The sequence below is a fragment of the Protomyctophum parallelum genome, assembly GCF_964188405.1.
Source record: "Protomyctophum parallelum genome assembly, chromosome: 23".
NCBI classification, from domain to species: domain Eukaryota; kingdom Metazoa; phylum Chordata; class Actinopteri; order Myctophiformes; family Myctophidae; genus Protomyctophum; species Protomyctophum parallelum.
In genome coordinates this window covers 7,626,088-7,653,939 of record NC_139715.1, presented here as the reverse complement: position 1 = coordinate 7,653,939, position 27,852 = coordinate 7,626,088, and the positions used below count along the sequence as shown (strand labels likewise).

General features: G+C 42.1%; 1 protein-coding gene across 4 annotated transcripts; it reads right to left on the bottom strand.

The window, feature by feature from the left end:
• Positions 1-74: 74 nt before the first annotated feature.
• Positions 75-27,661, bottom strand: cd99 (CD99 molecule). 4 transcript variants are annotated; one of them, XR_014568910.1, is made up of 14 exons: positions 27,343-27,661; positions 22,656-22,688; positions 21,084-21,134; positions 20,604-20,657; positions 19,312-19,353; positions 18,770-18,811; positions 16,991-17,044; positions 15,333-15,413; positions 12,544-12,567; positions 12,401-12,424; positions 5,265-5,381; positions 4,629-4,682; positions 3,131-4,151; positions 75-3,080 (listed from the first exon to the last, which is right to left on the bottom strand). XR_014568910.1 is itself a non-coding variant. In XM_083759028.1 (13 exons), the coding sequence occupies exons 1-13, from the start codon at positions 27,404-27,406 to the stop codon at positions 4,120-4,122; spliced, it is 672 nt and encodes a 223-aa protein (XP_083615154.1). In that variant the 5' UTR covers positions 27,407-27,661; the 3' UTR covers positions 75-4,119. The 4 variants fall into 4 exon arrangements, 3 of the variants coding, with proteins under 3 accessions (XP_083615154.1, XP_083615155.1, XP_083615156.1); XM_083759028.1 differs by having other exon boundaries at positions 75-4,151; XM_083759029.1 differs by lacking the exon at positions 18,770-18,811 and having other exon boundaries at positions 75-4,151.
• Positions 27,662-27,852: the final 191 nt, after the last annotated feature.

Genomic DNA, 27,852 nt, shown 5'->3' with positions numbered 1-27,852 from the left:
TGATTAACAATTTGTATTTCCGCTTGCCGTTTAGCATAAATTACACAGACGAAAAACTTAAATATACAAAGAAATCACTGGCATCATTTTTAATGCATTTTTCTTTCCAAAAACATTTACAAAATAACAGAAATAGTTGATCTACAAGCTTCACGAAATTATGTGTTGTTGGGGGATTTTTTTTTATTGAGGATCTTCTTTTTATTTTCTTCTCAACTAATACATTTGAACCGGGGACCCCCCAAAATAATCAAATACGTTTTTGATTTTGGCGAGCCTTGATGGCGTTATTATAATGCCTGTTTTACACTTGGTTGCATGCTGAAAATAGCGATGCGTTGTGAGATTGTAGATCTGCTATTTTTGATGCTTTTGTGTGAAAATGGTTGCATGGAGTTTCAAAGGTTTCACGACATTAATTTAAATTTATTTTTATTTTCGGTTTTATGATTAATTACACCCAAAAAACCTGAACTTTGAACATTCAGTGGATTTTCTGTGGACTGGGGTTTTCTCTGTGTTCTGGAGCCTTTTGAGCCACAATAGAAACGGGCAAAACAGTGACATCTGCTGGCAAATCCCATTGACATAATATATGGGGGCACTTGTTTGAGCCAGAAAACCACAGAAAATCTACTGAATGTTAAAAGTTCAGGCTTTTTGGGTACAATTGAGCTCAGAAAAAAATATTAAAATGTTAAACAAGAACTTGAGACTATAAATAATAACTACATTGGATCCACGGTTATTTTATTCCATTTCCTGAAAAGTAACAGTTTTGGATATAAAGCGTTCTATCCAACAATGATGGTGGGTGAGCACTTTGGTTGTTAAGTTTAGTGTAGACACGAGGGCTCATACAAAAAAAAGGAGGAGAAAAAAAAAATCTAAAATACATTTCAAATTCAGATCGTGACATTGTAAAAACAAAACTTCAAAAACTCAACAGCATACTGCAGCGATAACAGCAGGCTATCTGTACATGTAACTGAGCAGTATATGTACAGCTAACGCAACGTGTCGGGGGATATAATATATACACGATTAGAGAATGTCAAATAATTGTTATTTTTGATTATTTTATCGTTTGCCTGTTATCTCTCCTATGGTTAAAAAAAAAAGAAAGAAAACTAATCTTTAGTTTTGCTTTAGGGGTCCGCCAGGTTAACCCATTCTGACCTGAGATCAGATTTAAAAAATGTCTATTACATCCTGACAGTTTAATTATTAACCCATTCTGACCTGAGATCAGATTAAAAAAATGTCAGTCGTTCTTCGATTTTTCAAAAATAGCAGACCTACAAGCTCGTAGCGCGCCACTCGGTGGCGCGCTATGAGCTTGTAGATCTGCTATTTTTCAATAGCTAAAGCATAATATGATGCCAACACCAAAATGGGTGCCCGTTCAGAATGGGTTAAATCTCATCAAATGCCAAAATAAATAATGGACCTTGATATGACAAAGGTTGAAAACCACTGTGGTACACAGAGGCATTGTGAGGCAGTGTAGTTGAACAATAGTGCCTCAGCGTTAGCAAACACAGCACACAAATCAATGGGGTAAATAACAGAATGGGCTATAAGGCATAGAAACATAACATAACACATACACAAAATGTAATGACAAAAAAGCACTGAGTTAACTTGTTCAACTGCATTGCCTCCAAAGTGTTTCGCTCTGTTTTTCCTCCAAGCCAAAATAACAAAAAATCTAATCTAGTACACGCAACAAACACAACAATTTTACAAAATGCACACACATTAAGCACACAATTTTCCCCCAAGCTAAATGGCATAATATTGTAATATACCATAGGTCGAATCTTGCGTTAATCCCTTGCATATTATGTTTAGAGCACACTTATAATAATAAACAATTGACATAAAACATCCTTCTTTTGTCCAGTCCAGTCATGATAGTTATGATTTATGACATGGCACATTACAGCTGTGAGGCAGGAGGCTATATGAGGATTAAACGAGTTCGAAAGTGTCTAAAAACTACGCTGCAAGGTGCCAATGGTTAAATGAGTCAGACTCGAGTCACATTTTAAGGGTTTGTTTTAGCCTGTTTATTTTTGCAGAACGGGAGTGTTCGCGGTACACAGGGGCACTTCTTCTAATTGACCGCACGAAGCTTAGCGTTCCTATCCTGGCATCAACATCCGGCTGAAATAATAATAATAAATCTACAAGCTCACAACACATGGTATTGTGGCATGTTGTGAGCTTGTATAGCCACTATATGTTGGGGCAAAGAGAAGGGAAAAGGCAGTGGTTCTCAAAGTGGATTTGAGGGACCCACGGGGATCCTTGTGGGGGTTTTAAAATGGACCCTTACAGGTCTGTAACTCTGAGAGTTATTGAAAACCAGTGCCCTAGGGCACTAGGGCCTAGGGCACTGCTGTTCTCAAACCCCACCCCTCTAAATAAGCTCTTTCATTCATGGCACCCCTTGAATTACACCGTTAATTTTTAGAACCTCATGTCATATTACGCCATACATAAAGATGCAAATCTTTCCCTGTGAGATACAGTATGTCACAGAGGAATATCTGTTTCCATTAGAACAGACTGAAAAAAAAATATCTTTAAACGTTTAACCACCACCCAGAATTCCTATTCAGGGGGGGAACGTTCACAAACAAATAGCCAATCTAACGTGATGCGTTGTGAGCTTGTAGATCTGCTTTTCTTTTTGGTGAAGAGCGTTGGGGTAGATGGAAAAATAACTCAAGTACAGTGGAACTCGGGTCTGTTTTAGTAAACATAGAGGGTCTAAGTGGTTAAGCTGAAGTGATATTGAGTATAATAGTGTTCCCGTGTTGTGAAAGCCCACCCATTTGGGTTTCAAACAAGTTAAAATAAACCTTTAGAATGTGTGTATTAGCACAGGTCTGAATGATGGAAAGGGTAAAAAAAAAAAAGCAATGGATTTTATAGTAGATGTAGTAGTAGTTAAAAAAGATACTATAAACCAATGTGCAAAAGTTTAAATTGCCACTGAAGTAATTGTAGGGCATGGCCTGTGACAAAGTCATATACAAGCAGCTATAAACACCAATACACAAACAAATGAGCTAAAAATGGACAGACACACACACAGACACACAGACACACACACACACACACACACACACACACACACACACACACACACACACACACACACACACACCCTTCAACAGTCAAAGTATGATTTTTCAAGTTAGACATCATATGAATCATTGTTTAACCACTTCATCCCTGGCATGACGACATAATAGTGTGGAGACTTTTAGGGAAGGATTTTATGTGTTTTGCATTTTGTGACAGAAGGGCTCAAGTGGTCGGAACAAAGCCGAAGGCAGCGGGTTCATCCGTGAATCAGTGTCTCTTTAAGCAGATGTGTCGTTGACCAAGTATTTCCCAAACACTGGGGTTTGGGACCCATATGTGGGTCACGCGGACACACTTGAAGGGGTCGCGAGTAAATCTCGCTTTCATTTTTTAACCCATTTAGGCCTGACATCGAAATAAAAAAAGCCTTCTAAATCCTGACAGTTTTCTGAAATACCTATGTTTCTAGGCCTATATCACTCAATATTTCATGTCAAGGACCCCAAAAATGATATGTAATTGGCCACCGACCCCCCCATCTGAAAATATGTTGTTCCAGGGGACCTCTCCAGAAGCAAAGATTTGAGTTAAAAACGTTCGTTCTGAAAAAAAAATATTCCAAATTTGAGGCACATTTTCACGATTTTTCAAAAATAGCAGACCTACAAGCTCGTATCGCGCCACTCGGTGGCGCGATATGAGCTTGTAGATCTGCTATTTTTCAATAGCTAAATTATAACATAATGTTTAAAACACCAAAAGGGGTGCCCGCCCAAAATGGGTTAAAGACCAAAAGAACAAAAAAGTTTAAAAACGTCTTGAGCTTGTAGGTGAGCTATTCTCACTAGTTTTGGGTCCTCCCGGGGGGGGGGGGGGGGGAGACAATAAAACGTCTCTTTTGGTTCTAGAGACAAAACGTTAGGGATCTTCAGAGCCCAACATGTTGCTGACATCATGACAGGACTGAGGCCGGCCGGGACGGAGCTTCTCTCTCTCTCTGTGCTTCCAGGAACGGGACGTCTAAGACGAACTCTGCAGAAGATTGCTCATAACTGCAGTGGAGGAGAGGTAGACGGTGAATCATTAGAGAAATCAATAGTATTTAGTCATATTTGCTACGGTTAACATCTTCCGTATACACGAGTAAGACACCCTGAGGTGCGAGAAGTGAGGAGTTGTGAACGGACAGTCCGGATAGGTTCCATTGTAATCTGCGACGTACGGTCGTAATAACCTTATTATGCTGATTTAACCCATTCTGACCGGGCACCCATTTTGGTGTCAGCATCATGTTATGCTTTAGCTATTGAAAAATAGCAGATCTACAAGCTCATATCGCGCCACCGAGTGGCGCGATACGAGCTTGTAGGTCTGCTATTTTTTGAAAAATCGAAGAACGACTGACATTTTTAGAATCTGATCTCAGGTCAGAATGGGTCAATCAGACCAATGTGTGTCAAGTGGAAACCTCGTATGAATCTGATCTCAGGTCAGAATGGAGGCAGATGTTGTGTAATGTATATACGTACCTTGAGGGTCAGACTGTGTGCCCTGGTGTCCCTTTCCACTCTCAGGGTCTACGCCTGCCATGGAGAACATGTCAGGTTTAGTTAGGAATACATACTGTAGATGCAGAGATACACACAGTACAGTGGGATGGATGGAGGATGGATGATTGAAAGGGATATTTCGTTTTTCAAACTCAATTCAGTATTTAGATATTTGATATTCATTTTAATGACATTATCAGTCACCAGAAACAAGGATGGGTGTCTTCGATGAATCCATCATGGTCAAAATGGAGTTTGAAGTTGGGTTTGTATAGAAAGGGGGCGAGGCAGCTAAAATGAATATCAAATATAAATATTGAATCGAGCAACTTAAAAACTGGCTGGTGTGTTCACAAAAGCCTGAGTAGACCATGAAATAACCCAAAAGTGTTTTTTGAAAGTGAAATATCCCTTCAAGGACCTGCCCTGTTTTAGTGAATACGGTAATATTCAAATTTATATAGAGCTTTTCGGAGTACCCAATGACGCTTTACATGGGGGAGGCCCCAAGAGGAAACGAGGGGGGGGGCACTAAGACTATGGAATACGTAACAACAGAGAGAGAGAGAGAGAGAGAGAGAGAGAGAGAGAGAGAGAGAGAGAGAGATACTTCACCTCCTTGCAGCTTGAAGCAGAGCTTCTTCTTTTGGTAGGCGAAGTAGCTGGTCGCCGCTCCCAGGATGGCCACGCCGATGGCACTGGCAATGCCCGCTATCTGACCGGAGCCGGCTTCTGCCGCACACCCAAACCAGACACATGATTACATGAATCAAGTATATATATATATTCAGATGACTTGTGTATTTTAATATTTAATAGTTGTTTTTATATCCATAGTTTAAGGCTTTAAGCCATTAAGACCTGAGGCCGATTCTACAAATTATCAGTGGAAGGAAGGAAGGAAGGAAGGAAGGAGGGAGGGAGGGAGGGAGGGAGGGAGGGAAGGAAGGAAGGAAGGAAGGAAGGAAGGAAGGAAGGAAGGAAGGAAGGAAGGAAGGAAGGAAGGAAGGAAGGAAGGAAGGAAGGAAGGAAGGAAGGAAGGAAGGAAGGAAGGAAGGAAGGAAGGAAGGAAGGAAGGAAGGAAGGAAGGAAGGAAGGAAGGAAGGAAGGAAGGGAGGTAAGGAAGGAAGGAAGGAAGGAAGGGAGGAAGGAGGTAAGGAGGTAAGGAAGGAAGGAAGGAAGGCGGGAAGGAAGGAGTTCTATATCAGTGGTCACTGGTTCTCAAACTTTTTCACGTCGAGGACCTCCAAAATTATATGCATTTGGCCGCCAACCTCCGTCTCAAAATATTTGGTTACAGGAACCCCCCCCAGAAGCAAAGAGTTGTTTGGTAATATATATATTCAAAGATATGCACAAATGTTTATAGCATATCTACAAGCTCATGGGGGGTCCGTGACTGAGGGTCCTTGATATTGAATCAGATTGAGAACCATTGTTCTATAGCGGTAGCATTGATCCCACGTGTCAATTATAGTCCCACAAGACACTAGCAGTGTGTTACCACAAGGTGGCACTGTAACTCTGGCACTAGGTTATTTTGTATGATCCCAGCAGGCATGAAGATGCATGCCAGGGCCATTAAGTATGTGGAAAGCCCCATAATGAGAAAGCCACATGCGGAGATGTAGTGGAGTAGAAGTAAAAGTATTGGAAATACTCAAGTGAAGTAAAAGTACCTAAATATTGTAAATGTAAGTTCCCCCCCCCCCCCCCCCCCCACACACACACACACACACACACACACACACACACACACACACACACAGCCAGGCCGGGTGGAACAAAGAACCGCAGAACAGGAGGATTATGTTGATACAACACAATGGATATAATATGTCTAGCTGTACAACTGGCACTCCGGGCTGGGCCTTGAAACACTTGAGTTCACTGAGTCAGGGGATGAGTGGTAAGGCGTGGGTTTGTGACAGTGTGTTCATAAACACATAGGGCGTTAGCTGAGAGGAGAGGAGAGGAGAGGAGAGGAGTTCCTGGACTGATCCCAACAGTGACTTACCGCTGGAGAATGTGGCAGCGCTGTGTGTGTGCGTGTGTGTGTGTGTGTGTGTGTGCGTGTGTGCGCGCGTGCGCCCCATTAAGCATGCCATTCAGCTCATGACCCATGAGGAAATCAAAACACAAGGTGCACTATAAGAACATTCTAGCAGGCTTTATTGAGACCAGAGTAACACACTGAAAACAAACTGAGACATAAAAGAAATAAACCCTTTTCCCAACCCATACACTGGAGCAAACACAGGGACTGTCTGACACGGAGACATATGGATGCTGACACTGCAATGGCAGCAGCATGCTAAAAGGACCTCAACGCCACATTCAAACTCACAAGATAGCTTAACCACTTGAACTCCAGCATCGAGGCTGGCAGGGCACAGCGTCAGACAGGCACCCAGAAGGCCAGAACTTGAGGCAAGAAAATTGACTATGAGAGCCTACTCAGGGCAAAGCCAGGAGGGGGAAGCCGCGCGACAGCTTAGCTAACACTGCAGAGCTCAAGAACCTGATGTTAGATAGGAGTGTGGAGGGCAGAGTTGGTGTTGGCTAGACCTCACTCTCGTAGTAACTGACTAGTCATATTCTAGTCATCTGAAATGTTTTAGTGTTAGTCTAGTTTTAGTTGACTAAATATCAACATTTTTACACATGGTTGTGTGCTAAAAGTAGCAGATCTACAAGCTCACAACACGTTGCAGCAGGACATGTTGTGAGCTTGTAGATCTGCTATTGTCAGAGCGCAACTCTCGAGCGCAACCGGACATGAAATGGATTGTCTTTTAGTTCTACTGGATCTTTTCCCCACTGGTCCCTCCCTAACATTTTAGTCAAGTTATTATTTGTTGACAAAATGTATAATTAATATTAGTTTTAGTTTCAATCATCATGGCATAGTTTTTATTTATTTTTTTGTCAGTGAAAAAAGGTATAGTCATTTTTTGTCATAGTTTTAGTTGGCGAAATCAACACTGCTTTCCCAGGGCCAGAACCTTCCATTTGCCCGGGGTGGGGGGGGGGGTGGGCGGGGGGAGTGCAGCAGACACGGGGCGGGAGGAGGGATATCATATGACCCGACTCACATCCACTATGAGATCACACTCAATTTCAAACCAATACGTCGTATAAACTTTAGATGAAACATAATTCAATACTAGACATTAGATCTTTTTAGTGGGGTTCCTGGCTGCTGCTTTTGATGTTTGAAGAGACTATGTGGAGAATGTTTAAAACGGACAGCTACAGGCTATATAGGCCTGACCCATATTCTGTAGGAGGTGTGTGCGTGCATGAGTTGCGCGTGCACGCGTGCGTGCATGCAGTACACACAGGACCGGTGACAGATGGGAGACGTGTTGTGACAAGAGACAAGAGACAAACACACTTAGTATTTGCAACCATCTGAACCTCGTCTGTCGGTTCAGAGCTGTCGATCTTAACAGGCAGACATGTTTAACAGGCAGACATGTTTATACAGTGTTTGGACCTGTAAGGGTCAATTTGGTTCATTTTGTACACTCTCAGATTTATGGTGGTGCTTGGAATTAAAATATTTGAGAATGAGAACCACCAGTATAGGCCTATTGTAATTGTATGTATGGCAGATGTGAAGTCTGTCTTCTTTTCTGTCTGTTTGTGTCCAGACCAGTGCTACATCTCACAAACAGCTGGTTTCAGCCACTTATAAGCCCCTACATACTTTCAAATAGACTACTTTTGAAATTTTTAACAAATGTTCTTTATTTTGGCCAAAATTTGGATGCCAGTGTTTGAGCAAATGAGAAACTATTGATGAATCCTTTTCAATGCAATGACACACAACCACAAACTACCGGTACTGATGATTCCTGTCTACATTACAATGCAATGACACATACAGTATACAACCACAGGACAAACTGACATATATTATGATGACACCTTAGACACTTACTATTACAAAATATACAGAGATTGAAAATGTATTCCCAGGGTCAAATACATTTATGGACGAGTTGTATATATATATATATATATATATATATATATATATATATATATATATATACATACACACATGCTGTGTATTGTATATATACATAGGTCTACTCTACTACATACACACATGCTGGAGTACAGTGGTTCCCAAACCTTTCCCAAAAGAGTAACTCAATGTCTCCTGTAAGGACCTATAAGCTATAGTGAAAATAGCAGATCTACAAGCTTACAATGTAACGCGATGCAACACGTTGCGAGCTTGTATATCTGCTATTTTAACAATTTGTGGAATTTCTTTGACATCTTTGTCAAGTATTTTTTTTTAATAATTCAACATTATTGATAATTAATTCATGAAAAATGCTGCATTTGGGGGGGATTTCTTTTGGTAAAAATGTAGGAAACAAAAAATAAAGGGACCCATAAAAATGTGTCTGTGACGCACAAACGGGTCCTGACCTTGGGAAACCGGGCTGTAGTTTATGCACAATAGAGACACATCTGTAATTTATTTTCCTCTAAGGCTCATATAATCTCAGGATTATACCGTCCAACTTGTTTTGATAACATATACAATATACTGCCTACTCTACAGAGTGACTCTGACTCACCACATCCCATCCATTCATCCATACTCCACCCATCACAACCATGGGTGGAGCATGGAATGTCAAACTCCAGGAGTAGAGTACACACACACACACACACACACACACACACACACACACACACACACACACACACACACACACACTTCTGTTTTTTCTGAAGATCTGTACCGAGAGACATTCCAAAACACATTTTGCACATTTTTTTGTGCATGTGCGTGTGTAAACAGCCCAACAGGGGAACCAATAAATTGGAAAAGGTGTAAACTTGACAGACTGCTTCCTGAGCCAATGAGCTCGGTGCCTGGGGCTCATTGTTGGCAGTGGTGGACAAAAGTAACTGAATTATTTTTACTCGAGTGCTGTGCAATTTTTTAAATGACTTCTACTCCACCTACATCTCAGAGGCAAGAATATTTGTAACTTTACTAGAGTACATAGAGTACATGGTATTTATAGTAAACTTTCCACTATAGCCCTGTTTTAGTAACCTGACTCTGCCAGATGGGGGCGGTATTGATTCACAAGTTCACAATACAGCCTCCATCTGGGATCGCTGCAGGGATTGGCCCGGGACGAACCAATCAGAGGCAGCTATACGGGCACGATCTTGGCGAGAACGGGTGTGACGCCATCGAGAAGCAACCTGTTGTTGCAACTGTATTTTCTATCACCTTAAAATTGGCAAGCAAGAGAAGACATGACCTACACATCCGACATGATAGTGAGGGGTTTCTAAAAAAGTGTTGAAGCTAATGCTATCAGGTGTTCGTTAACACATTTCTCGTTGTATACTTTCCAGCTGGCGCAGCTACCATACGTCATGTTCACGTTGATTGTAGACACGTCAATATTAGCCTCGCGTAGCCAGCCTTCATCTGCCTTTGCAATGCATATCGCCCCAGGCAGATTAAGTCTGGACGCTCTCAATTGTGGCGACGAGCCAACCAGATTCGTCTGGAACCAGGCTATAACCAACCAGGGCCCAGTATGCAAATATGGGGCGGGACGTTGCAGGAAAAAAATCGAATACTGAGAGGGACGAGACTAATATCCACGCAGTGACATTAGTATCGCTATACGCAAGGCCGCACGGTCCCATCCAATCACCTGCCAAGTGGCGATTGGGCTACAGAGATCCCAGATGGAAGTACGTTGTGAAACAACAAGCGTCTCATCCATCTGGCGGAGGCGGGTTACTGTTTTATATACCATCCATTCGAAAATAGCTGATCCACGAGGCGCACATTGTGAGCTTGTGGATCGGCTATTTTCAAACTTACAAAACTAGAAAACAACACCTATGAGATGGAACATTCTGCATAATGATGACCTACTTTTACTTTTGGTTCCATAAGTATATTCTTTACTTTTTACTTGTAACAGTCGAGTATTTCTACATTATCAAATGTAGAAAAACTCTTACTTTTCAGTAGCGGATCTACAAGCGGATCTACAGTAAAATGCGGACCTGCTACTTTTGATGCTTTTTGTGTGACACTGTAGTGATGATCAAATAGGGGCGTTAATTTTACCAAAAAGAAACACACATGGTTATAATAATATTATGGTCATTGGATGGTCTCCAGCAGCTCCATGGCTCTCTCTAACAGCGGTTTCATGACTTCCTTTACGTTGGCTATCCATATATGGAGCTCATCTGGCATGTTAGCATTTAGCATGGTCAGCACCCGGCCCCACAGAAGGTATAGATCTGCAACGACACACACATATCGTAGCAGGGACTTTAGCCATGGCTAATCGTCAATATACTGACCTGAGATCAGATTCATACGAGGTTTCCACTAGGACACACACTGGTCTGATTAACCCATTCTGACCCGAGATCAGATTCTAAAAAATGTCAGTCGTTCTTCGATTTTTCAAAAAATAGCAGACCTACAAGCTCGTAGCGCGCCACTCGGTGGCGCGCTATGAGCTTGTAGATCTGCTATTTTTAAATAGCTAAAGCATAACGTAATGCTAACACCAAAACGGGTGCCTGTTCAGAATGGGTTAATAGTTGTGTAGTATTCTACCAAGGCATGACATTACAAAATCCAAACCAATACATGTAAGTAAGTCAATGACAATGATTCTTTTGGAATATCAATTTCCAATCAAAGGAGTGATTGTTTAAAGCTATCTCGCCAATATTTGAGTTGCATCACGGCATCGCCACGCAACCCAGACCTCTACACCAAAGTGTCATAGTGCTTTACCCAGACCTCTACACCAAAGTGTCATAGTGCTTTTACCCAGACCTCTACACCAAAGTGTCATGGTGCTTTACCCAGACCTCTACACCAAAGTGTCATAGTGCTTTACCCAGACCTCTACACCAAAGTGTCATGGTGCTTTACCCAGACCTCTACACCAAAGTGTCATGGTGCTTTACCCAGACCTCTACACCAAAGTGTCAGTGCTTTCAAGGACTAGCGGCCCCGTAACCCTAAGACCAGACCCAAGACCAGACCCATTCAAACCCTAAACCTAAGACCAGACCCGTTCTCAAACCATAACTAACCCCAAGACCAGACCCATTCAAACTGAGTTGAAGTAAACCAGGCCAAACATGAAATCACCACACGCACTCTCTCACACACACACACACACACACACACACACACACACACACTAACTCTCTCTCTCTCTCTGTCTCTCTCTCTCACGCGCACACACATGACACAAACACTTTCCTCTGAGTCGGGAGAAGGAAGCAGGAAATTCCCAGAGAGCACTTTGGAAAATATAATTCCTACAGGCAACACACGGACGCCGCCCGCCATGTACGTCAACGGAAAGGATTCACACACACAAAGAGAGAGAGAGAATAGGGATGCCCCTCACGGGACGCACGCACACACACACACACACACACACACACACACACACGCACGCACACAGCAATGCTTTTATGCTTTGTGTTCTCTGTGTAACGTTATGTAATTTACTCTGTTGGTTTTATGTTTTCTTTGTGGGGACTGCGGACGTAAATTTAGCATATTTGCTTATTTGATTGATTGTATGTTCATTTATATGCGCTGTCCGAAATCAACAAACAAATACATGAACTAAAAAGAGGAGGAGGAGGAGGAGGAGGAGGAGGGAGGAGAGGAGAAAGATAAACATTGAAGAGTATTTATTTTTTACCTTGAGGCTGGTCGGCAGGATTGTCTGAGGAGAGCAAGACAGAGATAGTTGCGTCAACAACAGAATAGTGTTCACCTTAAACTCAAACTGAAAGTTCTACAACTGAAAGTAGTGACGCAAAGGCAGAATAAAAGTCCACCCACCTGCAGGGTCGTCTGCAGCACGGCCTAGATACAAAACAAAGCAGAGGGAATATTCAATTTAATAGACATTTTGTATGCAGATAATTCTTTAAAAAGCACTATGAACTGTGTGTGCGTGTGCGTGCGTGCGTGAGTGAGGGTGAAAGATTGTTACTACTGTCTCTTATATGTTACTTTCAATTACAATTTTCACCCTAAGAAGAAATCAAACCTATTCAACCATATATGTAATGATGTTTATAGCCAGCATTTCACTAGATTCCAGCTAGGTTTTATAGTAGCCAATGCAGACAATCATGAATTCTAAAATATGATGCCAGGAAAAAGGCATGACGTTGATGTATGATAAATATGACCACAGCCGTTAAGTTATATTGATGCTGTCATGCTCCGTTGAGTTCTTCAACTTTTTCATATCTAGGACTGCCAAATTTGATATGCATTTAATTTGGCCACCGGCCGACCACCATCTGAAGATGTTCTGTGCCAGGGGACCCCCCCAAGAGGAGATTTGTGTAAAATATATATTTTTTTTAAATCAGATTTTTCAAAAGAAAATGTTCAAATATAGTAGATGTAAAAGCTGTGAGCTTGTTTGAGTGAAATTTGTATTTCACAGTATGCAGAAGGGGTACAATTCAAACAAAAGCACAACTCAATAGAAACTGTAGATCTGGATTTGTTTTCAATAGCCAACATAATAGTATAATTAAACTCCCTCAGAGGAAAGGACTCTGTTTTGGCCTGAAACAGAACCCAGGACTATCGTTCACCGTTTCATCCATTGGTTTTTATATGGACACTATTATGCAGAATCAGATGTGAAGAACAGCCATGTGATTCTAATTATACTACCAACCGAAGGGCTTTTTCTTTCTTTTTTTTTCTCCTTTTTCATCCCCAAGTACAAGTAATTGCTTCCATGCTCTCACAAGACAAGCAGAGGAAAAATGGAGAAGGGAGGCAGGGAGCTCGAACAAGAGCAGTTCTCCTCACAGCCCACAGAAAGGCACTGGATTCATAGCACTGTGATCCGTTTCAATCATTTCAAATTATTTTACTCTCTATTCAAATGGATACAATTATAGCCTTGAGGATATTTACTTACTCCCCTCACATTAAATGACGACTTTCTTCGGTCTCATGACATGTACGGCAGGATAATACATATTACACGCATGCAGTCTATCACTGTTGTCGGGCAGAATAGAAACCTTCGTACTGTAAGTCTAAAAACATGACTTTAAAACCGGGAAAGCATCTGTGTCGCGTTTGGGTAAAGTGATGATAATATAAATAGGACGCATGCAAGTATGTGACAATGTATAAAGTCACCATACCAACTTTGTTGGTATGGTGATCCTCAACGGAAATAAACTGTGTGGTCTTAACGCATCATTGAGGAAGTTATGAAAAACTATGGCAACCCATAAACAGCAGGTACAGTTCAGTGTTACTGTTAATACACACATAACCTGCCGCCACACCGTTGATAGTAGTGAAGGTAATTCCTATTATTGTTTAAAATGATAATGAAAATTAGGCATGTAACATTCACTCAACTCACTGTACGATTCGAAATCACAATACTAGGTTCAAAATGATTATTTCTCTTACACAAATCCAGTGTTTTCTTTCTCCTTTAATTGTCTCCACCAGGCCGAAGGCATGTGGGGAGAGTATGTTTTGCACTCCGTCCGTCCGCGTGTCCGTCCGTCCGTCCGTCCGTGTGTCCGTGTGTCCGTGTGTCCGTGAACAGCTAATCTCGGCCACCGTTAACCCGGTCGATGCCATATTTTGCACACACACTCCCTGGATGCCAACCATGAACCTCTGCCCCAAACTTTCCAGAACGGCCTGTTATAGCGCCACCAGGAGGCCGCTTTGTGCAAAACAAGTTTTTGCACAGTACACCTACAGATTTTGTCCAAACATCACGCAAATTGGTACACAGTCTCTCTAGAGCCATTCAACCAAACGGGTCTTTCAGATTTATCAGACTCCATCCTGATTGGTTAAGATTGGCTTCCAAAGTTCACAGGAGTGCTCAGTTTCAAACAAAATGCTGCAAATCATGAACACATCGCGTGATTTCCCTGAAATTGTGCACCCACATTCCCACTAGGCCGAGGACGAAATGCCACATGAACAATTTCAACTCAGCCTCAAGGTGGCGCTATAACTGGCCGAAAAGTGTTTTTACCTCTAACTGCACGGATCTGTGGATAACCTGGTGGAGACCTGTGCCCGGAAGGGCACTTTTTCTAGTTTTCTTCTGTTATCCTGTTTTCAATACAGTAGCTGAAATGACTGAAATCTCTATTTTTTTTAATGAATTCTCTTACGAAAATCCTGTATTTTCTTTTTTTACACGCCCTCTGCATCACGAATCAAACCGAATCACGTTTTAAATTGTCACCAGTTTGACTTTGAATCGATTTGAAGCGATGTACAACATAAATTGTCACATACTTATAGTGAAAATGATTCCCATGTTGTATAACCCATTCTGACCGGGCACCCATTTTGGTGTCGGCATCATGTTATGCTTTAGCTATTGAAAAATAGCAGATCTACAAGCTCATATCGCGCCACCGAGTGGCGCGATACGAGCTTGTAGGTCTGCTATTTTTGAAAATTTAAATTATTTTTGAAAATTGAAAAAACACTTTTAGAATCTGATCTCAGGTCAGAATGGGTTAATAATGAAACTGTCAGGATGTAATAGACATTTTTTAGAATCTGATCTCGGGTCAGAATGGGATAAAATGTTAGCAGTTAATTCTCACCCCCTGCGCCGCGGCCTCCGTCGGGTTTATAGTCTCCCTCGCCGACACCCATCAGGTCAGAGTCATCAAACGAACCTCCACCTTTTAAGATTTGAGAGACAGAACAAGACGGGTTCAAAGCTATATGCCCCGTTTTCCTAACCAGTACACACCAAATAGTTCTGATTTAAAGGTTTTATGACATTCATTTTCATTTCTTTTTCTTTTTTCTTTTAGGTTTTATGACCTCAATTACACCCAAAAAACCTGAACTTTGAACATTCAGTGGATTTTCTGTGGTCTGAAGTTTTCTTTGGGGTTTTCTGGGCCTTTTGAGCTACAATGAAAACAGGCAACACAGTGAAACAGTGACATCTGCTGGCAAATCCCATTGACATATATGGGATTTGCAGTAAGTGATGTCACTTACTGCCGGCAAATCAGAGCACCTGTTTGAGCCAGAAAACCCCAGATCACAGAAAATCTTTAAAAAAGTTCATAAAAGTTCATGTTTTTTGGGTGCAATTGAGATTAGAAAACCTAAAAAAAACAAGAACAATTCCAAAACCAATGTCACAATCCCTTTAAGAGAGAGGCTTGACAGGTATACAAGCCCCAAAATACGCTCTGCCCGGTCCAAATCCGGCGACCTCGGAACAGTCGCCACCACCAGTCATTAATCCTAAATGTAACCTCAGTAAACCTACGCCCCTACGGGCCAGTGTATAATGACTAGATGGATCTATGGACATATCTAATTATACACTTCAAAGCCCCATCTCCTGAATGAGAGACCAACCCCTAGTTATTAATTTACTTCCTCCATAAAGTATGTACGTATGATAATGATTCATGAATAATATAGTTTCACTATTAACCCCGCTAAAATGCCAATCAAGCGGAAGCCAAGCAAGTTCAACTCACTTTTGAGCGTGACTTGCATTACCACGCTAAAGCAGACTTCACAGCCACGTGACAGAAATGCTGAGTGCGTTATTAAAAGTCTTGCATAACTATGTGCTGTTAAAATTAGATGAACTACTTTAACCTGTCCTGAAGACCCCCTCAATACTGCATCTCAAGGGACTGCATTTGCATTAGAATGCATTTATTGTGGGGCTCGATCCCTGCACAGCGCCAGCGAGGCCCCCTCCAACGACCACAAAATATTCAACGTTTTGGGTCTGAGAGTCAAAATCTCATCAAATGTTAAAGGGACACTTCACCCTTTTTGCAAAAAGATATATGTTAATGACGTTTAGAAGCTTTAGAACACTTTCCTGGGGGTCTTTATGTGTGTAATATGTGGTTTTAGCTATTTTAGATTGTAGCAGTGAGCACAGTGTCTCTGATGTCATGGACACTGGTCTCACTACCTTCCTGGACTACAATTCCCATAATTCTTTGGTGCACTGCTCCTCCTTGTGGATAGGGGGAGTGCTGTCTTACTGAGACAAAATGTAGTCCAGGAAGGAAATGAGCCCAGTGTCCATGACATCAGAGACACCGGGCTCACTGCTACAATCTAAAATAGCTAAAACCACATATTACACACATAAAGACCCCCAGGAAAGTGTTCTAAAGGTTCTAAACGTCATTAACATATATCTTTTTACAAAAAGGGTGAAGTGTCCCTTTAAGGGACGCTGAAAATGAAAGACAATCTAGAACAGACTTACCTTCTCCACTCTTAGGTGGGACGACAGCGGGCGGGTCAGGTTTGGGGTTGGGATCTGCAGGTATACAATAACATGTGGTGAATTGGTAACAGTGGCAGAGGAAATGCCATACAACAAGAGGTTACTAGTGCACAGCCACAGGGAGGTAGCAGAGAGACTCCAGGGAGCAAAATCACCAAACAATCGCGATTAGATTACCGGTAGATTAGAATAGATTAGGTTAGATGTCCTTTATTATCCACCAGGGAACATCGTTTTGCTCGGGGTCAATGCATAGATTCAAGACAAGACAATACAAAACGAGAATCCACACAACAATTAACACAAGCAGCAAAGCACTTCAATTCGATAAAAAGATATGTATGCCTATTACCTAATTCTAAATTAACCCATTCTGAACGGGAACCCATTTTGGTGTTGGCATCGTGTCGTGCTTTAGCTATTGAAAAATAGCAGATCTACAAGCTCATAGCGCGCCACCGAGTGGCGCGATACGAGCTTGTAGGTCTGCTATTTTTGAAAAATCGAAGAGCGACTGACATTTTTTAGAATCTGATCTCAGGTCAGAATGGGTTAATCAGACCAGTGTGTGTCCAGTGGAAACCTCGTATGAATCTGATCTCAGGTCAGAATGGGTTAAAAGGAAGCAATGTCCTCTTCACAATTAGGGGGTGTCATCATCATAGTGCAGGGTGTGCCCGCTAGTGTTGATTTCATCAACTAAAACTGAATATAGGTTGTTGATGCTCGGGTGTTGTGGCCTGAAAATAGCAGATCTACAAGCTATATGTAGTCGAGTAAAACTAGTCTGTACTGTGTGTGTGTGTGTGTGTGTGTGTGTGTGTGTGTGTGTGTGTGTGTGTGTGTGTGTGTGTGTGTGTACACAGGTGGTGAGCCGGTTTGGGAGGGTCATCTCTGCCGTCGTTGCACAGGTTGGGTCGGAACACTTTGTTCAGCAGGGAGGGAGTGGAACCTCTGAGTGGAACCAGGAGGGAGGGACGGCGTGTCTGTCTGCACACGTGTCACGCGTTACACCCTCCCAGTGAAACGCCTCACTCACTGTCAGGTGTGTCTGATAGCACTATCACTCAGAGGAGACATGTGGTGGTCTACACTACAGCAGTGGTTCTAGAACTTTTACGGTTGCCTGCAGGGCACTCCTGTGAGTAAATAACGTTTTCATTCACGGCACCCCTGAATTACAATGTTTGTGTTTGTGTGTTAATGTTTAGAGTCTTATGTCATACTGTATTAGGCTATGCAAATATGCAAATCTTTCCCCCCGCAAGGTACAGTACAGTATGTTTTTCAGAAAACTGTCAGGATTTAGAAGACATTTGTCGAATCGTCCTCAGGTCTAAATGGGTTAAGACCAACGAGAAGGGCTTGGCAGTGACAGGGAGTCAGGGACTACTATATGCCGGTATGCACAGACAAATACATTGGGGAGAAAGGTATAGAACAATCACCAAATAAGAGCCAAGACAATCCCCAGAGCAGACCCAAAGACCAGCAGACCCAAAGCGCCACAAACACACACACACACACACACACACACACACACACACACACACACACACACACACACACACACACACACACACACACACACACACACACACACACACACACACACACACACACACACACACACACACAGAACTGAACACAGAGATGACAGCGGAACTCAAAGCTGCAGAATCCAATGATCGAGGAGGAGCACCAAGCTGCTATAGACTACTCAACACAGCGCCACCTGTCTGTCAGTGGCGACATTACCTGGGCCCAGAGCATCCGCAAGGTCAAATCCCATGTCGTTATCTATGAATGATTAAATGTAGATTAATGGTGAAACATGTTATCTGGGATGAATGTAGAATTGTAGATTAACATTTAGTTTATTTTTTTGTTTATACAAGTGCAATATGTGTGTGTGAGTGTGGGTGTGTGTGATTGTAGTGTATGTTATAAAAGATATTATTGAAAAGAGAAGAAAAAAGGATTCACAACAATTCACTGCAGAGTCTACTGCAGTGTCAGAAATTAACATTTTTATGGTCATCTTGTGAAACAAGAGTGAAGGAAGCTTCTTCCATCTGGCGGAGACAGGTTACATATTTTGGGCATGTTACAAATTCCCCCCCAAAGATTCAACAATTTCCACAAAAGTAAATCGCAGATCTACAAGCTCACAATGTGTTGCAGGCGGCCTGTAGATCTGCTATGCCCCCCCTATTGTAATAGGCCTTAAGTTACTTTAAGAGATATGATCATATAATCACTTTAGTCAGAACACTTCAGAACAGTAAATGTTGCCTTACCATTATCCCCAGCTGCGGGTTTCTTCGGCTTCTCTGGTTCTTCTGAAGGAGAGAAATGCTTTGATTAGTCGGGAAGCAAATTAATCCCCTGTATATGTACAGTAGGCTATACATGGATTAAAGTTATCTTTAAAGGACAACTTTAGTTTTTTTCAACCAAGGTTCATGTTTTAGGTTGCTATTAGAGAAAGTAAAAGATTAGTGTTAATTTCTTTTAATTTGCTGCTTTCTTTCGTTTTAGGGATTTTAGCTCTTTTTGACAGGGGGCATTCGAGCATGGGGCTAAATATTTTTACAAAATGTTATGGTAATTTATTTTTGTATTATTTACTATAGTCCTAATAAACCCCAGGAAATTACATCTGGCCACAGAAGATCACAGGATCTACTGAATGTGAAGGTACATAGCCTACTGGGGGAAGGCTTATACTGTGTGTATAGGCTCAATATGTCAGTTTGTCACATTCAGTAGATCCTGTGATCTTTTGTGGTCAGATGTAATTTCTTGGGGTTTATTAGGACTATAGTAAATAATACAAAAATAAATCGCCATAATATTTTGTAAAGAAATACATATTTAGCCCCATGCTCGAATGCCCCCGCCCCCCTGTCAAAAACTGCTAAAATCCCCAAAACAAAAGAAAGCAGCAAATGGAAGAATTTACACTCACCTTGTAGTTTCTCTAATAACAACCTAAAACATGAACCTTAGTTGAAAAAAACTAAAGTTGTCCTTTAAGTAAGGCTATCCAACGTTGAAGCTGCCACTACCTACTGGCGAAATGTAGAACTGCAGCATTTTCATGGAGGTGGACGGACGTCCATGACGCCATGTGCGTCAGCCCCGGACCTCAAATTTAACCCATTCTGACCTGAGATCAGATTCATACGAGGTTTTCCACTGGACACACACTGGTCTGATTAACCCATTCTGACCTGAGATCAGCTTCTAAAAATTTAGATTTTTCAAAAATGGCAGACCTACAAGCTCGTATCGCGCCACTCGGTGGCGCGATATGAGCTTGTAGATCTGCTATTTTTCAATAGTTAAAGCATAACATGATGCTAACACCAAAACGGGTTCCCGTTCAGAATGGGTTAACGTCCGGGCTAGGCTAGGCTAAACTTCCGCTCGCTCGAGCCATTGAATTATAATTGTGCTTCCGCCAGTCTTCCGGGTGCTTCAAAACGCCACTGAGCAACTTCTAACTGAAATGAATAGCTTGGGGGCGGGGCTAGCGCTCCGGTTCGGCGTCTATAACTTTTATTACTCTATGGTTTTAGGCGCGTACCTGGTCCAAAAGCATCAAGGAGATCCAATTCATCGCCGCCTCCTCCTCCACCAGCTGTGGAATGAACGAATAACAGGTTTGTGTGAAATGTAATGCCATGATCACAACGTACACACACAATGCCTCATGCCAGACAATCCTCAATGTGAATCATTTTAGTCCATTTTGGCATGTGAGTGTGAGCGCGTGTGTGTGTGTGTGTGTGTGTGTGTGTGTGTGTGTGTGTGTGTGTGAGTCACATAATCTGACATAGCCCGTGTATTTTGGGCGATTCCCACACTTCAAAAAGCAGGTGATTTTCTTTTTCTTTTCTTTTTTGGTCAATGAATTCAGTCGCTTATTTTTATATTAACAACAGCCACTGGTTCAGGTCTCTGACCGCAAAGATTTAGTTGAACATTTAGGATTTGTTTTTGTCACTGAGCTAGCACTTTGACTTGTGTATACAGCATGTGGAGGTAAATGGTAGGGGATGCACACCGTTGACTTTGGGTATCTCTGGTTGAGGCAGCTTAGGAGTAGGCTTGGGATCTGAGGAACAAGACAGACAGGCACTTAATCAGAGCGACTTGCAATAAGCAAGAACAACACAAGGTAATACATCAAATGCATAGAAATAGTCAACTAGCCCATTTAGGCCTGACGTCGAAATTAAAATAGAAATCTTCTAAATCATGACAAGTTTCGGAAAGATTTGAGGAACATTTTAACGATTTTTCAAAAATAGCAGACCTACAAGCTCGTAGCGCGCCACTCGGTGGCGCGCTATGAGCTTGTAGATCTGCTATTTTTCAGCAAGAACAACACAAGGTAATACATCAAATGCATAGAAATAGTCAACTAGGATCATAAGTAAACCAAGAACCTATCATCCGTCAGTATAACAGTATAATATTCGTACATTGAAACTATAAACACTATAGAATTGAGTTGAACACAAACGCTTGCCCACCTGCCCTTGGCAGGTAAATTCGGGCAGGTAGAGTTTGCTTTCAGGTTGCCCGACCCCGGGGCAAGTGCTCGTTTGAGAGGGGGACGCAACCGTCTATAAACATAACACGAGATATCTGTCTAAACTATAGGGCTGTCAAAGTTAACGCACTATTAACTAGTTAACTCACAATCCTTTTAACGGCACTATTTATTTTAACGCGCGACTAACGCACGGTGAAGTTTGACAGAATGGTTGAGAGACGCATGGCAATTTTACACTGAAGAGTTGAATAATTGTTAAACAGCTGCATTACTTAAGTTAATTTAAGTCTACACAATTAGAAAACTTAGAAAACATGTTATTTTGATCAACATGGCCTGTTATCTCTCGTAATGGTACCATTGGCCAACATCAATACAGTTCTTTAGTTTGGGTCTGGAAGGCTAAATGTCATCAAATGGTGGTCCGTGGCTCAAATGCAGAATAAATAATGGACCTTGATATGAAAAATCTTGAAAACCACTGATTTAAGGTATATTTAGAACGGATAAAAAATATGCGATTAATTTGCGATTAATCACAGTTAACTATGGACAACCATGCGATTAATCAGATTAAATATTTTAATCGATTGACAGCCCTAGTCTAAACACCTGAACCTAGCCAGAGCTCTCCGTCTTCTGTTATGTGGCGTGTAAAATAAGAGAGCATTGTTAACTATAATGTGCTGTTTCACTGTTGCTAAAAATATAAAATAGCAAGTGTGAACGAACCCATCATAGTCATATTCATAGCTATGTAGGTATTTGCCATATTTTTGCCATACGAATTGAGATATGTCCGTTTTTATCACACAGTCCTAGAAAGTACAAAAACAGTGGAACAGTAATTGAAATGTATCATTTATAATCACTTTATAATGGACAATTTACTTATCGGGCACGTGGGCATGACCTTTGGGCAAGTAGAACATGACCTGTACTTGCCCGATGGGCAAGTGAGAGCAAGTGAGGGCAAGTGAGAGGTCCAACTTTGTCAATGTAATGTGCTTTGAAAGTTTTAATACAGCCATATATAGATGTAACGTTTACAAATGTGTTAATGGAAAAGTCACTCACCATCATCAAAGGCATCGGCCAAGTCGAACCCCTCTGTAAGAGATGAGAAAGATGCTGTTATTCCAAATGAATGAAAGTTTCTACCTGGTCCTGGTGTCATCATAGGCAAAAATGTTACGTTATTTTCAAGATGTTTCAGCGAATAGCAGGTCTGTGAGATCTCAAGCTTGTAAACCTCTAGATATGCTAGACAGAGTGCATAAATGTGGGCTCAATCATTTTGATTGCGGACACATTATTGAATAAATGTTTGATTCCTAAGATGACAGAAATATGGTACAGTAGCCGATACCAGTGGTTCTCAAAAGAAAATTTAGCTCTCAGGTCACCCCTGTAAATTTCATCTGAATTACATTGGCACGTTTTGTCATATTAATGGTACGTAAGTATGTGCAGTAAATCCTTCCCCATAATACAGTATTATATGTTACAAGGAAAACTGGAGAGAACATTTGTTTCCATCATATAGGGCAGATTGAACATAATTTGCATACATGGCATTTAACCACTAGAACCCCATCATCCCTATTCTGGGGGAAACGTTCTCCAAACACACAGATATACGAGCTCACGTGAGCTTATAGATCAGCTATTTTTGGTGAAGAGACTTCTTTCTACTGTATGGTGAAAAATAATGCACCGAGTACAGTTTAACTCGGGTCACTAAGCATAGAGGGTCTAAGGGCCGATTCATACTCCTATTTTACCGCTGTTTCGGCGCTGTAGTGCCGAAATGATTTCGGCTCGTCAGACATTTTCAGTATAGCACCGAAGAGACGACTTTAGGACGGTACCCACCCCCTACCCTACAAACCTCAAATGACGTCACATTGTAGGCTCTACAGAGACTTTTATTCAGCTCTAAAATAGGAGTATGAATCGGCCCTAAGTCGTTAAACTGAAGTGACTGATGAATTTCCAATATTATCGAAGCAGTCTGAGGGCTTAACCCTTAAGGCACCCCCTGTACTGGCGTCAAGCCGGCACCCACTTTGAGAAACCCTGGCCTATGCAGTATAGTTTTATGGGCTGTCCAAACCAAGAATGCCATAAACTATCCACTCTGATGAATGCCAATGTTCTGTAAACATATTGAACGGGTTGGATGTGTTGAACTTGACGCCCAGGAAAAACACGAAGATCCGATTTTTGAACATTGTCGTCTTTGTATAGAATCTGCCTCAGGTCCTAATGGGTAGAATATACAGAAATGCAGACTCAGCTCTCTCATGCACTGAGGCTAAATGGTCCAGAGGTTGTGTAATGGGCCTCTCTCATCGTTGCTTCCAACCACCACCGCTGCTTCTAAGGATATACCACCACAGAGCAGATCCAAACGTATTATATCTGGATTCTGGCCTCCGAAAAACGGATTTCCAAACGGGGCTGCATTTCACCAACGAGGAAGGACTGCGTGCTTTCCAGAGCCACAGCCTTAAACCACCGGTGACGTAATGTTCTTAACCCGTTGAAACCCCCTCTGTGTCATTTTAGGTTTGTTTTTCTGTTTTTTTTCTGTTTTCTGAAACAAAAAACAAAAAGAATGACACATGCCGTTTATTTTAACACGGTGACATATGGAGAAGATGATACTCTCAGCTTGTTTTGGGTTGAGTCACGCAGCTGAAACTATAGCTGTCCGCCCACACCGGTGAATAATCTGCCTAAACTCTGTAGATCGGCTATTTTCGGCTAATGTTCCCCTCAAAATACTGATTCTAGGATTTAAGTGGTTAAAGTAAAACAAGTTCCTATCACACAAAGGTTTGGCGGTTTGGCTATTCTTGGCTGATGTTCCCACTTCCCCTCCAGAATAGGGATTTCTGGGGGGGGGTTAAATTGTATACTATTACTCCATATTCCTAATACTTCCACACTAAAAGCTCTATCAACCGGAAATGCAAAGCGGGTTATGAGGACCCAGATATTCAAAATGCATTTTCATCTGTTCCTTCTGGTTTCTGAGGCACGCCAGTCAGACAAAAGGGGAAAAGGAGAGGGGAGAAAAGAAAAGAGGAAAGCCTGTGCTTTGCATGCCATCTGGTTCTGGTTTGCAGGCCTGCGGTTTCTCTCCCTATACTATACTCTATAGCCTCTGTACCAGTCGGACTCGCACACACAAGACAAGAGAATTAAGAACGTCCGCTTTGGGTTAGAGATTTTGGAGCTTATCTTTGTCAAAACAAGATTCCTCAGTTGCTGTGTGACTTGGTCGCTGCGAGGTGCACCTCGCACACTTCAGTCCCATTGTTGTTATGATTTAGATTTGCAGCTACAAATAATTTTGCCAAAGGTTGTCCCTTTAACCTGCATTAAAACCAGGAAAGCATCCGTTGTCATTCTAGATTTGCTATTCAAAAAGTAGCAGATCTACAAGCTCACAGCGCATCACTCCACGCCACGCTGCAAACTTGTACATCTGCTTGTCAAATAATGTTGCCACCGCCAGATTCGGTTCTGGCCACTGCGAGGCAAGCTAGTATCCGCCTCAGCCAGGTCTTAATCGGTTATAACGGGGGCGCACACACACACACATGCACACACACACACACACACACACACACACACACACACTGATGATAGTGACACCTCGGGCGAGGGGGGCATCACTTCCCTTGTGAGCATGAGTCATATTAGCCAAGTGATTTCCTGTCAGCTTTTGGGGCCACTATTTTTGGTACAGCCACTTATTTATTTGTATTCACCTTGACAACTGCAGCTAACATGAGAGCTCATTATAGTTTCAACACAGCTCATTTCTGACAGTTCTCTGCTAGGTATAGAGTATGGCCCATACTCTAGGGACTGCAGGCACTTGAGAAGGTAGTGTGAGAACTACTTAAATTGGTGCATTCCAAGTATACGTCGAATAGGGGGTCCGCAGAGTTACTCCGGGGAGGGCTACCAAATCTTCGTGTGACATAGGATTCATTTTCTTGAACCCTATAGCATCCCTATTATGAGGAGAACTACAGGGGGAGGGCTACCAAGTCTTTGTGTGATATAGGATTTTTGAGTGGTGCAACCACTCCAAGGAACAGCAATGTCCCTATGGGACTATGTCACTATGTTCAGAGTACCAGTAGGGGCAAAAGTGGCGCTGTTGTGCCAGAAACAGAGAGAGAGATAGTGTTGCACTGTTGCCTGCTAATTACAGAGAGAGAGAGAGAGGCAGGGGGAGAGGGGAGTTGCACCACTCAGTTCACACGTGTGTGATTTTTATTTAGTTTTTTTAACCCTAGCATCCCTATTCTGAGAAGAACATTATTCACTCTTGCATTGCAAGGCATTGTGAGCTTCTGACAATATATTTGTCAAAACATCGGCAATCGGTGATCTAGGACTTTGCAAAAGTAAATTTAGTAGGACACATGGTCATTATTCAAAATGAACACATATCGCGATACATCGTCGTATTGTGGCCTCTGTCGTGATACGTATCAATCGTGAGGTTGTTGGCAATACCCTGCCCCAACCCGAAGGCGACCCCAATCACCTGGCACCTCAATACCCTGCCCCAACCCGAAAGGCGACCCCAATCACCTGGCACCTCAATACCCTGCCCCAACCCGAAGGCGACCCCAATCACCTGGCACCTCAATACCCTGCCCCAACCCGAAGGCGACCCCAATCACCTGGCACCTCAATACCCTGCCCCAACCCAAAGGCGACCCCAATCAGCTACTGCTCAGTGTTAATGGCCCTGCAACACAATTGTGGGGGTCCCTGCTTCATCTCTCGCTCAGCTAAGGGGTCCTTGGACTGAAAAAAACACAGGCTACCTGCTATTAGTCTATGGTTAAAGATCTAAAAGGTTTTAGTGGGGAGCTGCCATGCAGCCAAAGCAAAGTTGGAGCGCTGGCTAATTTGCATTAAGGGAAAGCAGACATAGGCCTATTCAACAGGTGTTCAGATTCAGATAGGTGGTGTTAAACTGTTTACCCCTCCAAAATGTTAAACAAATAAAATATTTGGAAAATGTTTTAGTGGAGTAAAAATTGCTACAAACCCTGTGTAGGCTATGCTGTTGGGCCATAAAAAAAAAGGTTGAAGGATACAATTTACATCTGATAATGCACTGTGTAGGCTACACTACATTACTTACTACATTGCCATTTTTCTAATATCTTCTTTTAACATTGTGGACAAAATGGCCATTTTTACATTGAGGTGCCCAGATCATAGGCCCCAGATTGCCCACCTCTCCCTGTATCCAACAGGATGAGTCCATTACATAAATCCAAGTCTCTACAATGTATTGCCACAAAAGAAAATCAGGAGATATAAATAAATCCCAGTTTACATTTGCTTTAGTGAATTATGTAAAATAAATGCTGTTTTATCTAGGCAACCTTTTGCACAGTGTGTGTCTGACGTGTGTGAACAGTAAAAGCCCCGTTATTAACCCAGCTGTAACTCTGAGAGATTGTAGGCGTAATTGTTCAATCAATTTGATACAATCTCACAGTTACAGTGCATAGTATTATCTTTGGACATTATATGGCACCGTTAAACATCATCCCCCTCAAAGGGCAGGGAGAAACGATAGCCTGGTTTTAACCGAGTGACTATTATATAACCTCATAACTTGTTCCAATATAGCTTATGCTATTGTTCGCAGTTGGCTGGGACTGAGAGACCAATAATAGGCCTATAGAATATGTGGAAATAAAAAATAAAAACTCACCTTGCGTGACTGTCCAGCCAGCTAGGCATGCCACAAGAAGGGCGATCCTTAAACACAACTTCATGGCGACTGTATTGTAGAATGTTCCCAGTTGTTACGCAAGATGTTCTGGGCTGTAGGCCTATATCAATGATCTCCTATTAAAAAGCGCTCTGTAATGAAAAAATACATGCGTTTCAACTTTCAGGCAGCGTGTGTTAACGGCCCTAATGCTGCGCTGTCCTGTCTAAGCTTAGAAGAAAGGCAAACATAGGTTTTGGTGTCCAATTTCAAGTCAACTTTTTCCTCTCTCCCGACGCACACTGTACGGCACAGGGGCGCGTCCTGTTGGGTGTGGCAGAGTCAGAGGCGTGTAGTTACAGTGGCATAGATAGACAGACACAAACAAAGTTGTAACGTTTTAAAAAGTAAAAACTAATTTACAGCTGATGAGCACACTTTGTTAGGCCTATGTTTTGTCTTTTGTTGGTGTAGCCTATGGCCAAGACAAAGTTGTATAGGCCTACATAA